The sequence below is a fragment of the Cheilinus undulatus genome, linkage group 9, assembly GCF_018320785.1.
Source record: "Cheilinus undulatus linkage group 9, ASM1832078v1, whole genome shotgun sequence".
Taxonomy (NCBI): Eukaryota; Metazoa; Chordata; class Actinopteri; order Labriformes; family Labridae; genus Cheilinus; species Cheilinus undulatus.
The window spans coordinates 44,536,544-44,552,817 of NC_054873.1; the positions used below are offsets into that span (position 1 = coordinate 44,536,544).

Sequence of the window (16,274 nt, forward strand, 5' to 3'; positions counted from 1 at the left end):
CCACTTTCTGCCCTTTTATGCAACTTTTTCTTCACATTTTTCCCACTTTCTGCCCTTCTATGCCACTTTTTCTTCACATTTTTCCCACTTTCTGCCCTTTCATGCCACTTTTTCTCCCAGTGTTTGCCACTATTTGACCATTTTTGCTACCATTACTGTCTTAATTGCCACTTTTCACCACTTAGATTGTGGCTCTTACAAATGCATTTTTCAACAGTTTGGCACTTTGGGCAGAGTAACACTGGACTAAATGATTCGGTGTGTGATTCTGAAATCCGCATAAATACAACACTGCTTCTCCCTTAAAAATGTCCGAATGGTGTAGTCCAGCACTGTGAAATATTGCAAGTAAATTTAATTTAACCATTAACCATTTTATACTAAAAATGCTACTCACAAATGGGGAAATTATGTTTCAAAAATACATCAAAATGCAGAGATATTTGTAAAAAAAATAAATAAATAAAGACTCAACATATGTTGCTTGTCTCACTGGTTGAGGGGGGCATACATAGCCCTTTCTGGCAACTCCATCCGATGAAATAAATTAACTTAAAGATACAAGAAACATCAAAATCATGACTTGTTGATACATTTTCAAATGAAGCTGACAAGTGATAAAAAACATTGTTTCAGAATTAATCATTGTAATTATCAGTAGTATAATTTTCTTGTTTTTATTTATTTATTAATGTCACCTAATGAAACCTGTTTTGTTAATCAAGACCCAATGGCTGCATAAAAAAATTATGATCTCAAGACACTTCAGATAATGCTCTTTGCTGTAAGATTTGCATAGACCTTAAATTAATCTATGATGAGTACACATTTTAAATGTATGATGAGTCCACCCTTTAAGTGTTACAAAAAAGTAAAAGATATATTTCTTATGTATTTTTAGGATGTGATTGATCCACTTTCCCTACATTTTTAATCCATGAATGTAGGAACAGTGCACACTGGTTCTAATTGGGTGCAGATGGCATTCAATTCAGCTCACTTCTTTGTATGTGACATACCTACACTGAAACACACGCTAACATGCTGGTAGAGCAGACTTCAGGCTTCCATCTGTTGAGGGCAAAAGTTGCAGAATACCTGCAAACTTTTTCCTCTTGCCTTAAAGCTCCTCTGACCATGGAGGATCAGTGTCAGCACTGTTTCTGTCTGCGCTCCAGCTGTGTGCATCTCTGTGTTGCCCGTGTGAACCGGAGGTGTGCGCTACGTCAACATAAAAGAGGCTATAACTGATCATTTAGTTAGTTAGGAGTCCAGGAGATTTCAGCAGAATAAAGTAAAATTCAGCCTAATTTTACCCATATAAAGACATTTACACCATAAATGATGACGGAGAACTGGGGGGATGATTTTCAACTTTCTCAATTGAAGATCTGTCTGAGGGAGAATCAGTAATGTCCCTTGAGGGTTCGTTTTATTTCAGGATAAAAAGTTCATTAACAGTTAGTGTTTATAGTCTAAACTTACTACCACTAAAGAGATATATTTGTCAACTGCAAAAACATTTAATCTCCAGCGTCTCAGTGTCTGTCTCTGTCAATGAAGTATGACACATCTCCGTAGCATTTCATGTGTACACAGAGAAGTGCTTTACCTAGAGGAGAGCTTAAACTCATCTTGTTGATGAGGGAAAGAAAGAGAGCATGTGTTTCATCTTAAACTAGAAAAGCACTCAGAGAGCGCAGACCTCCGCCATTAGCCCTATCTCCCAATAGTGAAGAATCCTTTAAAAAATTCCTGGATCCGTCCCCATGTGCCCCCCATCACAGCATTTGCCAATTACTCCCTCCCCGGTGGCGTGGAAACACGGTGAGGCAAAGCATTGGCTTCGCCACGGGTGGACTGTCATGGCGAAAGCATTGCCTGCTGGTGCCAACAGATGCACTGACAGTCTCACATGGTCTCACCGGACAACTGGAGGTCATGGCAGAGGGTGACTATTTCTCTATTCCTCCCAGCATTGTGAGTATTGGCGCTACAATTCACTGTCTTTCTCTCTGTTACGCTCTGACTCGTCTCCTCGACCGGGCGTGCGTCTTTCAAACTCTATAAACTCCAAAGCTTTGAACAGCAACACACCCAAAATGCTGCTGGGATTGAAGTTACTCATGTCTGCCATCTCCTGGTCTAAAGTGGTAACAGCGCAGAGCTCCACCATTAGCCCTATCTCCCAATAGTACAGAATCCTTTAAAGAATTCCTGGATCCAGACTGTGATCCAGATCAGTCCCAAAATCTAAGTTCTTCCCTATGCCATTTCTGACATTTCCTGAAAATTTCATCACAATCCATCCATAACTTTTTGAGTTATGTTGCTAAAAATTAACAAACAAACTAACCAAAGAACACAAACTAACCATAACCTCCTTGGCGGAGGTAACCAGAGGTGCATATGATATATAACACAGCAGAATTGTGGCTAGTGGAAACACGAAGCAGCTAGTAGCCATTAACCACAATGGATGGTGTGGAAAAAGGTTAATGTCAAACCCCTGATCATATGTAAGCATGCACATGCATCACACACTTAAATAATTTTTCCACTTCCGTATTGGACTGTGAAAGTAGCGCAGCATCACAGATTCTCGTCGGGGCATTTCTTACCTGCGCGTAAGAAACGCTATTTTCAGAAGAGGTACAGAGGAAAGTATCGTAAATATCATAATGCTGGGTAACTTTAAAAGTAGGGACACTCAGGAATACATTTTTATGTATCATTGCAGTAAGTAAGCATAAGGTTAGCATAAACTAGATGAATGCTATTAGCGGTGACTGAAAAAAAATACCATCTCACATGTAAAAATGTATTTAAAAATTTTTAAAATTTGAAATACTTACAGAGCTGAAGTGAAAATATAGAATAAAAAACTAAGCTTACGCTTATTTTTAGTTTCAGTTTAGTGTTTTGAATTCTTTAAATTCAGGATTGAACCATAAACTTTAAGTTTAAATTTTTTTTCGGTTACATTCTTTTCCTAATAAAACTTTTGGCATGGATTTAGCTCCATACAGGCTGCATACTGTTCATCTCTGATGGCCACTCTCACAAGTCATGTAAATTCCAACATATTTCCAGTTTCAGATATTTTTCTTTAATTCCACTTCATTCATAAGAAAACTTTGGCAGTTATTTTCATGAAACAACCACACTGTAAACATTACAGAAAACATTTCATAAATTAAACAGAATAAAGGTCAGAGGTCTACTTCAGGAATGAGTTATGTATAGACCCGTTTTAGAAGTAGTTAAACAAGCAGTGGCTTGTTAGCCTTAGCTAAAGCTAATATAGCTACAGTAGTTACATAACTAACGTTACTGCATAAGCCAATGTAACAAAGTTAGCTTAATTAATGGGAGCTTTAGCTTAAGTTAATGAAGCTTTGTGAGCTCAGCTTTAGCTACATTAGCTACATTAGCTACAATGCTTAATTATCTATGGATAAGTTAGCTGGAGCAACTTGAGCTTACATAGCTAAGACTAACTTAGCCAAGCTACATAGCTTACGCAGCTAACAGAGCTACATAAGCTATGCTGGCTGCATTAGAGTGTTTTAATGGAGGAAAAACTTTTGTTCCTGTAAGCAGACTGTTTACGTGGCTTTATGAAACCTTAATGTAATCAGGTTTTGCAGGTCAGTTTTTAACTTTTAACTTTTGGTATCCTATAGGTTACCCCTAAAGCAAAGTTTAATTTGATGTTATTTCTAAAGTTTTCACTTGTATTGTGGTTCTGAGATATATGGTGTCTCATATGAATGGTTTGTGAGGATGGCCATCAGAGATGATGCAGCTGTTACAACTTACCTTATAGATGACCACAAGTTGCAGTCAGCATGTAGAGCTGCAAAAGCAATTCTAAATGTCTCCTGTCTCTTATAAAAAAGGTTGTATCTGTGCAGCATGGGCCCGTTTCATCCACTAAGCCCCAAGGTAGATGTGGAAGCATGGAGACGGTCAATGTTGGCCTCTCAAATATGATTCATCCCATATTTTTTTCAGTCTTTGGTGTGAACTCAGTGCAGCTTCAGTTTCCTGCTCAAATTAGCTCACAGGTGTCACTCCATTTGCCAGAGGCATGGTGATTCAGTTCATCAGTTTATTTAAAAAGTTTTGATTATCCTTTGTAAATCCATTAAATTCATCCATTAACATCAGTGTTCAGACCCTTTGCCAAAATACATAGAACTAAAAACTTGTGACGATATGCTGGATCGTCCAGCTCTGTCCGCTGCATTGTTGAATAATGAGTGTATAATAAAGGTTTACTCCCTGGGCCACTTCGAGACATCGATTTGTTGCTTTGTTTCTGATGACTCCACCCTGCAAAAGTTTCATAGAGAGAGAAAAAGGCTTTAAGATAGCAGTATTAATAGTTTAGTGCCATTAGTGCTTCTAACACAGTCACATTCAAGCTTATGTGTAAGTCCACTTTGGCACCTTCTGTCTGAAAAGTTGCTGCGCTAGATCATTGAAAAAGCTTGCTTTGCATGCAGAGTTAAAAAAAACAACAACAAAAAAACAAAAAACAAATAAATAGTCACCAAATGACATGATACCTGTTTAAAGTCCCACTGCATATGAAGATTGTTCTGTTTGGCCACCTGACAGTCCTGCAGAGTGGGAGTGCTGCCTGAGCCGGGATCAACCAGGCAACGGTTATGGTTGTATTTGTGAGATTTCAGTCCACCAATGATGATTTCACTCTCTGTGTTGTAGTAGCAAAGCTGTTCAAAATGAAGATTCACAGTTTGCTTATATGGTTACTGTAATTAAAGGATCAGTTATTCAGATCATCTCTGGGTTACCTGAGGCTGCAAGGAGGAGCACTCATACAGAATCGGGATGTTTCCTGGAACAACTCCCTGGTCCACGCAGTACTTCTTAAGGAGGCTGTTCTGCAGCTGCATACAGAAAAATCATAACAGAGTCATTCATTGATGTTTAGGAAAAAAGGCAGTGCTTTTCAAAATCAGAAATGTGATTTCTGATTTTCCCAGTGCAAAAAATTCAAGCTCTCCTGCTGTACTTTAAACACAACGAAATAAAGATTTGAATAACAACTGAAAATGGCCCTTACCACACCATACCCCAAGATGTTATTCCATTCTTCCAGAGCTGGATAAACATTGTCCCGGTACCACTGGAAGGGTTTACAGTTCATCTTTTCTCTGAGCTTATTCCTCTCTGACACGTCACCAATGTCAATTCCATGATTCTGTGTCATAAGGTTAAAAAAAAAAAGGATAAACAGTGAACATTGAGTGAATAAGTTGAAAATATCCTGGCTCATATGTTAAGTTGTCATGATCCCATTCATGTTTGGTAGTCCAGGCTGGAGGCTATTTTGTTTTAGGGTTGTCCATCCATCACAGGTACAGTGCATTCGGAAAATATTCAGATCTGCTTCACTTTTCTTGTTTTTCTTATGTCACAGTCTGACACTGCTGTCGAGAAAAAACCTTTTTATTCTCATAAATCTATACGCAGTACCCCATCATGACAAAATGAAAAAAGAAAAAAGAAAGTAAAATAAAAGACTGAAATATCACATTAATATGAGTGTTCAGACAGACCCTTTACAAAAAGTACTTAAAATTCCATTTGGGTTATCTTGCAAAGCAGATGGATTTGCCCGTTTCTGTGTTTCTCACTGGCAAATCCATCTTGCAAAACTCCCATATGAACAGTTTGGGCCCAGTTAGAAAGTGACAGGACCAATCAGCAACGAAGGGCAGTACTTTCGGGCGCAGCAGGGTCGTGACGTATGCAAGCAGCGAGAAGAGGCCGGTGCAGTTATTGCAGGAGACATTGGTGTGGATGCATTTCTTCGTTAAAAGACGAACTAAGAACAGCATTAAGTTTTTTCTTTTTTTCAAAAACGACAAAAGCTGGCACTGACATGTCTAAAGTTGCCATGTTTCGTGTTATGCAGCTCTCTATGGGGTTATAGCTACTCTCCCTGTGCACTTCGGTTTGGGACTACATCGTCAGGTGTTTTGTTGCTCTGATTGTAAAGATGTGACAGACAGAACGTTCATCCAATCGCCCTCCAAGTTTTTTTTCAAAGGCTCTGCCCTTTTCCAAACGCTGTCTATGAGAGGTTTTCCAGATGGATGTGTGCAACAAATACATCTGGCCTGTCAGGTTACTGTTTGGGTGCTTTCCACTTCTCTCAGTCTTTTCTGAGGAAAATGTTCCTACACCCTTATTGGAGTCCACCCGTGGTAAATGAAATTGATCTGACATGATTTGGAAAGGCACGCCCCTCTCTATAAAAGGCCTCACAGCTGGCAATGCATATCAGAGCAAAAACCAAGCGGCAACCTCCAGTCCTGAAAAATGAAGCCAATGCAAAAGTGCCAAAAATTTCAATACAGCGAGTGTCCACTTGAGGCTGGCTGCAGGAACACCAGATGTCACGTATACACCACATGTTAAAAAGCTGTTTTTAAATCTAGAAATTAACTGTGGTTCAAAAAACAAAACATGTCTCATTAGCTATCTAATGTCTACATGCCCTAACAATGTACAGGGAGTGATTTTGACTATATTTAGGAGAAACCTCACTGGGCACTGATTGGCATATCTCATTTGACCGATGGATAGCTTGACAGGCAGACACTACCTATCTGTTGACCAGAAGTCTAGCTATCTTAGCTGGCAGGAGGTAGAGCTCAGTGGGCGGGCTCTTGTCTGCTGTTAGGTTGATCCAAAGTTCAGCTGAGACAGCGATTTCAATATGGAAGCCACCATGGATCAACTTCAGAAGCTGTTTGAGTATGCCTATTGTAATCAAACAGCTGACGTCACACAGTTCACAATTCTTTTTATTGTCTATGGCAAAATCCAAGGTCAAAGGACCCTGTCTTAGATGAGTTTTTATTTTAGACCCGTATTTAAACAATAAAAACCTATGGCCACACACAGGTATGTGTGCTCCAGCAGCTATAGATGTGTTTAAATGATGTAACATCATTTGATCAGATCAGCTTTAGAACAAATGTAGGTTTTAATCATATCATACTCATAAGCATAAGACCATTAGGGCCCTGAGGGCGCACTCACATTAGACTCAGTTCTGGTCTGTAAGTATTATTGATCTGGTGAACATGTTGGTGTAATAATAGTTTAGAACTCACATTATTGCTTTTCTTTTTTTTAATTAGATTTGTCATTATTATTGCTTAACATGTTTATATGTGCGTATTTATTTCTGTAGGTAAATTGTGTTTCTTTATTTTGGGGATATTCAGCATTACTTAGACTGAGGCCTTACAACAGCTCTCTTAGTTTCTGCCTCTTCCTGCACCATGTATTGTCATCATGTCTTACATACTATATATAATAATATCTGTCATCTGTGTATTTTTTATCAACTAAAAGTAAAAGATTTCAAAAATGAAACATTACTTTATTGTGTCTGTAACTGTGCTGACCTTGAGAGGAAGGTTCCAGGCGATGAGCACGTTCTTCTTGTAATCATCCATCCAGATTTCTGCAGCCCTTAGTGCGTTTCTCCTCATGGTAGACATGAGATCAGGCCTGTACGGTTTATAAACCCTCTCAATGTGAGCGACCTTGGAGCAAGGCACAACCTCCACACTTCCTCCACACAGCCACACCTGAGCAGTCAAGACACAAAGTAGGGAGGAAATAAATATTCAGCTTTGAGGATAAAATATTCACCAAGTTTAATAAATTTGTTTGACTACTCACACGGATACCAAGTTCAACATTTTCTCCACCGTAAATTGTCATTCCTCCATCTAGCCCACCAATTTCTCCAAGAAAGCGTCTGTCAGCAGCAAATATTCCCATGACAGAGGGACTCCTGGGAAGATACAATCGTTTGAGTTTTAACTATTTCAAGCATGGCCTTTTTGTGTGAAGCAGTTAAAATCTAAAAATGATCTGATGCCAAGAAACACCCAAACTATTATAAAAGTAAGACTGAGGTACTTTTGATTGAAAGACACCTAATTATTTAAAATAACACCACAAAGTGCTGCTTAAACTCAAATCTTACCAGGTGTATTTGTACAATGGCCAGCATTTCCTTTGATGGGCACTTTGAGGGCTGAACTCTCAAACTATAATAATTTTGTTTTAAAAATGTTAACATATTTTAATATTTTTGTATATTACATATTAGCCTCTTACAGCAAGATCAGCCCCAAAACTGCTGTCAGCCACAAGGGGGCAGTTGAGATATTTCAGCTGAATATTTCTGGGGCTGTCATGTTGTCCTTCACTGGGTTTGATGGGAATATACTGTGTAGTGATTAGTAAATAACCAAAGCAGGAAAATGGCGCTCTCAATATGCCTGAAGCCAAAAGTCAACACAGAAAATGGTAACTTGAATCAAGGATGGACTCATAGGTAGGAGAATATCGAGATTTTTAAATGCAAGCTGAAAACTCATTTATTCAGTCTGGCTTTTATGTAGTACTTTATAATCTTATGACTATAAGTACTATTACAATCAATATTCTATTTTATTCAACATTTTAAATCTTAATTTAGGGTTTTTAGGTCTGTATTCAACTCTAGTTACCTCCGCCAAGGAGGTTTTGTGATAGGCGGGGTTTGTTAGTTTGTTCATTTGTTCATTTGTTTGTAAGCAACATAACTCAAAAAGTTATGGATGGATTTTGATGAAATTTTCAGGAAATGTCAGAAATGGCATAAGGAAGAAATGATTAGATTTCGTGAGTGATCCGGATCACCGTCTGGATCCAGGAATTTTTTAAAGGGTACTTTACTATTGGGTGATAGGGCTAATGGTGGAGTTCTGCGCTCTCCGAGTGCTTTTCTAGTCATGATCATCTATGTTTTTATGTCCAGTTTAATAGGCTTTGAATTATTTGGAATGTTAAATATTTTATCATTGTGTTATTATTTTTTAATGCTAGTTTTAACGTTTCTTATTTCATAAATTCTTTCCTTACTGCTTTGTCTTTTATCTGTCTCTTTTTAATCATCCATCTTTCAAATTATTTTAGTGAGCTACTTTTGTGTGCTTTAGTCTCTGAACCTTTTCACCATTTTATCTTTTGTCGATCATTTTTGTACAATCCTGTAAAGGACTTTGAGCTGCAGTTGAATTTGCTTGAAAGGTGCTATATAAATAAAGTTTGATTGATTGAGATATGTGTTTAACATGCATTATATTTGCTAGTAACAGCTGACTGGTGGGTTGGTTTAATCTCAGTTGTTTTAATAGCTGTTGGGTGTTACAAAAACATTACCCAAATTGTCACAGCATATTTTTCTCTCTTCACATTTTCTTGAGTTAATAATGTTCTGGGGCCTGATGTGGGCCCCAGGCTGCCAGCTGATGATCACTGGCTTAGCAGTTAGGACACATCCCATGTACACGAGCAGCCTGGATTCAAGTTCAGCCTGTGGCTCCTCTCCTGCATGTCATTCCACACTCTCTCATCTCTATTTCTGACTCCATCCACTGCCCTCTTCTGTTATCAAAGTCAGAGACATGTATATGCCAAAGCAGCAAGTACATTTTACTAGAGTGGCCTTAAATAAGATGATAATAATAAGTCAACTAATGGAGGTTAACAAGGTGTAAATATGATAAATATGACCAGAAATGGGACAAATACACTTACTAAGATTTGAATTTTTGCAGTTTAAACAGGACTGAAGCAACATTTAACATATTAGACAGTTACACCTCATGAACAAATGTTAGTTAAAGGTTTTTTTAATTCTCAAATAACTTAAGTCAGTTTTTCAGGACTAGAGAAAATATTTGACATACTTGCCAGGCTGAGAATTATCCCCTCTCTTGTACCACTCTTCTCCAAAGCTCTCATACATGCACCACAGAGCCCAGTCAAAGGCATGAGCCGCTGAGATGTATCTCTCCACATGGAGATCATCGAAATGGACTTTGTCAAACACGGGAGACACCACAACTGTCCGATCTGCTTTGATTCTGGCTAGCAAAGGTTCTGCCCTGGAGGCGACATCAATAAAGGACAAAGAGAACATTTGACTGTAGACTGAACAGACTTAAGAAGTAACATTTTACAACTGAGGCAAAAAAGTGCTTCATTATCAAGGAACAAATGAACAAGTGAGGAGCTTACTGTTTATAAAGTGTTGGTTTCTTAAATATGATAGATTGAGACACAATAAAATCATTTTAAATAATATTTTACTGCCTTAAGGCACTTTATTATTGTAGTTAATTTTGAATAATGTAAAAACATACAATTTATTGTGGTCAAATTTGAATAATCAAAAAATATAAACTGTTAAATATTGGGTATCAAGATCATGCCATGATTCTAGCATGTTTTTATATTTAAGAATTTAAACATTTAAAGAAACATCTTCGAATTTTGGTGAATTAGGCTGATTGTAACTCCTTATCCAGTTAAACAGCAGCTGATGATAGCATAGAAAAATGGGGGTTATAAATATATTGTTCTTCATCTAGAACATCACCAGTATATGTGACTCTTTATTTAGGTCTATAACTTAATGCAGAATGTAAATAAATTTGGATCAGTGAGTATAAAACAATTTGCTTTTTATTCCTAAAATTCCCATATTCCTCATCCACCTATATTGCATTACATAGCAGGCCTGCCTATGGCAATATGGTGACAACACTGACGTAAGGTTAGCCAGTCAATGTGGCATCTGTGTACATGTCTATGCTTTCATGCTGCTAGGACACGGTGTTACATACCATCCCTCTGTCACTTCAATATGGGCATCCAAGATGGCGACAACATCCCCTGTAGAGTGCTCCCAACCTGTGAGCCTGGACTGGGACAAACCCATTTGATGGGGATGTCGGACTTTCTTTAAAATTCCAGGATGCTCTTTATGGATTTGATGAATGTAGTCTTGTAATGGTTTTCCAAGGTCATCTGAAAACATAGATCACAGTCAGATCTGTGAATAAATGACTCCCACGGCTAGACACAATTCATAGAAAGCAACAAAGGCTCAGTGCCTGCTCAGAGTGAGTTATCTGAGAGAGCAGCCTTCCCTTAATTTAAGTATGCTGGAGCCCAAGTTGAAACCAGAAAATCCTCTGGGGCCCACCAACATCAGACTTTATGTTTTTATTTCATTAACAGAGTTTATACTAGGAAAGTTACAATGAACAATTAAAATCAGAATCATTTTATTGTCATTGTACAACGCAGAATTACAAAGCCAACATGATTTATCTTGTTTGAAAAAGTCCTCTCTAAAGTCAGCTGTATCATCTTTTATTATATTAATACCTTTACACGTTCTTTGTGACTCCAGCTTACAGGGGCAAGCTTGGGTGATTGAAATCCAACTGGTGACAGAACCCATAAGGAGACGTGTCTTGTTTCAAATATAAAAATGAAGAATTACTCAGATTTGAAAACTTTCGGAAATGTTTCAGGTCATGTAAGAGCTCAACTAAAATATATATAACATAGGAGTAGTCTTTCTAAAACATTTATTGACATTTCGGAGCAAAACTACAACATACCATAGCTCCAACTTGATTGGCAGAGAACAGTGGCGTTGTAGTTCACATGTCACTTATCTTGAAGAGTGACATTTTTTAGGGCTTACTTATTGTGGCCCCTCCGCTCTCTATATTTATTAAATATATACTTAGGTTAGGGTAGGTCTCATGCAGTAAAGTATGAGTAAAGTATTCACCCCCTTGGATGTTTTATTGATTTTACAAATAAATCAGGGTAAATATAATTTGGCTTTTTTGACAAAAAAAATGACACCCCCCCCCCAAAAAAAAGTGAAAACAGATTTCTACAAAGTAACATCAATCAAATACAAATATGTAAGACAAAATAAGTGACTTAAAACATATTCACCCCCTTCAAGTCAATATTTAGTAGAGTCACCTTTGGCTGCAATCACAGCTCTGAGTCTGTGTGGATAGGTCTCAATCAGGCTCAAACATCTGGACTCTGCTATTTTACTCCATTCTTCTTTGCAAAACTGCTCAATCTCTGTCAAGTTGCACAGGGATCATGAACAGCCCTTTTCAAGTCCAGCCACAATTTCTCTATTTGATTAAGCTCTGTACTTTGTCTCGGCCCCTCCAGAACATTCACTTTGTTGTCTTTAAACCATTTCTGTGTAGCTTTCTATGTATGCTTCAGCTCATTGTCCTGCTGGAAAATAAATCACTGGTGTCCACCAAACATAGCAACTTGTCTGATGAACAGAAAGTATCAGTTCGGTCTCATCAGACCTTTCTTCCACTTGATCATGGAGTCTCCCACATACCTTTTGGCGGAGTCTAGTCCAGATCTAATCTGAGTTTTCTTCAACAGTGGCTTTCTCTTTGCCACTCTCCCACAAAGCTTTGAGTGGTGAAGAACCTGGGCCACAGTCATGGTATGCACAGTCTCTCCCAACTCAGCTGCTGAAGCTTGGAACTCCTCCAGAGTAGTCATAGGTGTCCTGGTGACCTCTCTCACGGGTATCCTTCTTGCACGGTCACGCAGTTTGTGAGGACGGCCTGATCTAGGCAGATTTACACATGTGCCATATTCCTTCCATTTCTTGATGATGGATTAACTGAACTACAGGGGATGTTCAGTGAATGGATTTTTATGGATCCATCCCCTGACTTATACTTTACATTAACTTTTTTTCTGAGTTGCCTGGAGTGTTCTTTTGTCTTCATGGTGTAATGGTAGCCAGGAATATTGTTTAACCAGTGACTGGACATTGCAGACACAGGTGTCTTTATACTACAATCACTAGAGACACATTCACTGCACTCAGGTGAGGCCTTAAACACCAGCTGGCTAGACCTCGGTTGAATTTGGTCAGTCACTTTACAGAGGGTGAATATTTATGCAGTCACTTATTTTACATTGCATTTTTTAATTGACATTACTTTGTAGAAATCTGTTTTCACTTCCACATTATAGGGTTTTTGTAATTATATTTTTTTTTTGTCAAAAAGCCAAATTCTATTGGCCATGATTGATTTATAAAATCAATTAAATGGTTGAACATCCAAGGAGCTGAATACTTTTTTATAGGAACTATAAGTCAGATTGCATTTAACAGTATTATTCATGCCAGTTGGGTTGTTCTAAACCACCACAAAAGCTGACATAAAAAACACCACTCATTAATAAAAGGACAGCATAAAACTTACTGTACGTGCTGTAGTCATCCACCAGGATGATCTCCTTCAGCAGATGCTTTGGTGTGCGGTCGATGATACTTCGTATTGCTCTCTTTATGATAGAAAGAGCCTCGTTTATGTAAATCAGCACCACACTGATACTCGGCAGTTTCCTGGGGTATTTCTTTATCAGACATCTAAAACAAGGTGAGATTTATAAAAGCAAGATTGATAATCTTTAGTGCCAAACAAGCACAAACAAGCTGTAATAGTCCACAAAGTTACACAAGAGGAAAATAAAAAATATGCAAATTCAAAAATACATACATAGCAGCTTTAAAATGCTTTGTGAGTCTTTGTGTCACAGTTTACATCTTAGTACTTAATTTAGTGGGTTAGGATGCAAGGCTTGAACCACTGCTCAAGACTCTTCCTGACAGCATCAACATGAAAAACCAACCTTTAATTACTAATATCTATTTCTTCCCAGTTAGAAGTTGCACTGAGGCCAAAACCAGCAAAAATTCAATTATAATGCAGCTTTAAATCAAAGTCTTGGGAAACTGTTTGGGCTTTTTACAGCAGGTTTGATAAAGTTAGCTTAGCTTTTTTAGGTGACTGAAGGGCACCCTTCTTTTTTAGCACTAAAATGACAGACAAGTGACATTTACGACAAACATTAGCCCTAAAAATGTATGCTTCTGCAAGGTCTACAATTCAGACAGTTAAAGTAAAGTGGTGGGTTAAGTAGAGCTGGGCAATTAATTGAAAAATAATCGAAACCGCCATTTAAAGCCTCTAACTGACATAAACCTGCCTTGGCAATTATTTCAATTTTTTCCCCTTTTCTTGGAAAAACTCAACTTTTTACGAAAAATATTTTCATTTCAGCTGATGTGTGTTTTGATTTCAAATGTTTTAATAAATAACCATAAATTTTTAATCTGTGCATGTTCACTTTCAGTTGTTTGTTTTGAGATTCTACAAATATTTACAGAAAAAAACGAGTCAGAGGTTGGGGGTGGAATAATCATTCATTAATCGTAATCGAGATAAAAAGTTCAATTAATCGTGATTTTGATTTTTGCCCTAGGGTTAGGATACTTGTGCCTAGTGGTTAGGCTGTACATGTACACGAGCAGCCTGGGTTAAACTCTGGCTTGTGGCTCTTTCACCACACCATCCTCCGCTCTCTCAATCCTGTATCTGGTCCTCCAATAATGCAAAAAGACTGAAAATAAATCTCTTTTTAAAAAATCAAAAACCGTTTGGCAGAGAATTACAAAAATAATAAATAAGACTTTAAAACTATGCAAAGTTTCTAAATATTTGTCTGTTCCTCTTAACAAAAGATCTTTTGGATTGCTTCTGTGGGCAGCCACCCTAACAACCTCAAAATTGAAAATATCTGTGTTTTGACTGGTTTCAAATTATGGTGTGGGTTCACTATTATACCAAGAACTCTATGGAGTCTTGAGCAGTTTTTCAGTGCTTGATTAAAAAGATTAAAGAGGCCCAGGGAGTCTCTTTAAGGGTAGATGGGAAAGTTACCTCTTATCTCTTGTTTCTGGAAGCTTCCTGTCAAGTGGCAGACGATCACTCAGAAAAGCATTATATCCATAAAGGTGAAACAGATTTTCAGCCTCCTTCTGCTCCTCTTCTGTCAGGTCATCACCCCAATTGGTGAACAGGATGGAGTCAGGATATAACTTAGGAAACACGACCTTCTTTTTCTCTTGTACCACATTTGTGGCGAGCTGTTTGGTGGAGCTCTTTTTGTCAGACTCTTCTATCAGCTTTGCTTTGGTGGAAAAATTCACAAAAAGGTTAGAAAGTCAGTCATTCTTTTGGTTTTCTTGTTTAAAAACATGTCTTTTAAAAATTTTATTGTTTCTGATGTTGTGGGAATGCTAAAGTAAAGTGTCACTTAAAGTCCTCTATCAGCCTATTTCAGATGTTCACCGAAACTAAAATATTGAATGTAGCTGTTATGAAAAAAAAAAACAGCGAGATATGAAAAGTGGGAGCAAAAGTGTGATTAAATGTTCACTTTTATCCTCTTTGCAGTTAAACAAGGACAGAAATCTAACTTACAACATGAATTTAACCTTAACAGTCACGTTATTTGACTTTATGGTTGTGGACTCAGTCACTGAAAATCTATTAGCTCAAAAATTCTAATCCTTTCCTTTTCCATTTTTAAAGTATTACTAACTCAGAACTTTCTACCTTTGAGTGTTCTTGAAGTTGCTCCTGAATATACTCACCCAGCTTGTTCAGGGTGTTCTCAATCCTGTCCAGTTTCCTCTCCATAACTTCATGACCACTGGATCCTTCTGGAGAAGAAGAGTTTCCTGATCCCCAGCTCGCAGTCATGAAGATAATCATGTATATAAAGATTAAAATAGTTCCAATTATTCCAGCTTTTAACACGTATGTCTTCATTGTGAATCACTGTACTGTCATACTGATTTTCATGGCAATAGCTTTCCTTTCCACTCTTTACAACTCTAGATGCACAATAGGGAGCGTCTTATCTTGAAGATAACATTTTCTACCTCTACTGTATGCTTCTTCAGTGACTCAGTTTTCATTTGTTTAATGCTAGGCAAAAGCCAAGCAGAGCCCAATTCTGAGTCTAACAAAGGAACCTCTGATACACCCTATTAAAATTGTACTACAGTAGTAAGATTCTCCACCTCGCCAAGTTAAACTGAAAAGGAGCAATTTGGCATTATCATCTTAGATTATGAAAGGTTCAAAGTTTACGTCTGTATTGGCGGTGCCTCCAAAGCAAACCACCCTTTGACTGGAGCAGCTTTTATTGCTTTATGACCTTTAATAATAAGTCATCGGTGGTAGTAGCATGAAAAGTATCTGTGCCATCAATGATTATGAATTGAACAAAAGCAGCTCTTTAATGCAGCGTATCATTGCCACTACTGTAGTGTACAAAGCGAACAATCCCAGAAGGCTTTATAAGTGGATTGCAACTTTAACAGCTCTTCTCCCTTGTTTGGTTTCATCAGCTACCAAAAAATTGATTTGCTGTTTAGTCAATACACATGCGGCATCATTTCTGTTGCTTAGTACTTAATCCAAAATTCTATATTGGAAAACCTTCCATCG

General features: G+C 37.8%; 1 protein-coding gene across 1 annotated transcript; it reads right to left on the reverse strand.

Moving 5' to 3' along the window:
- Positions 1 to 4,203: 4,203 nt before the first annotated feature.
- On the reverse strand, positions 4,204 to 15,523 carry LOC121515482 (probable polypeptide N-acetylgalactosaminyltransferase 8). The gene is made up of 11 exons (XM_041796278.1): positions 15,413 to 15,523; positions 14,697 to 14,946; positions 13,176 to 13,342; positions 10,737 to 10,920; positions 9,798 to 9,995; positions 7,735 to 7,849; positions 7,455 to 7,640; positions 5,096 to 5,233; positions 4,824 to 4,919; positions 4,575 to 4,742; positions 4,204 to 4,338 (listed from the first exon to the last, which is right to left on the reverse strand). The coding sequence occupies exons 1-11, from the start codon at positions 15,519 to 15,521 to the stop codon at positions 4,204 to 4,206; spliced, it is 1,746 nt and encodes a 581-aa protein (XP_041652212.1). The 5' UTR covers positions 15,522 to 15,523.
- Between the last annotated feature and the right edge of the window lie 751 nt (positions 15,524 to 16,274).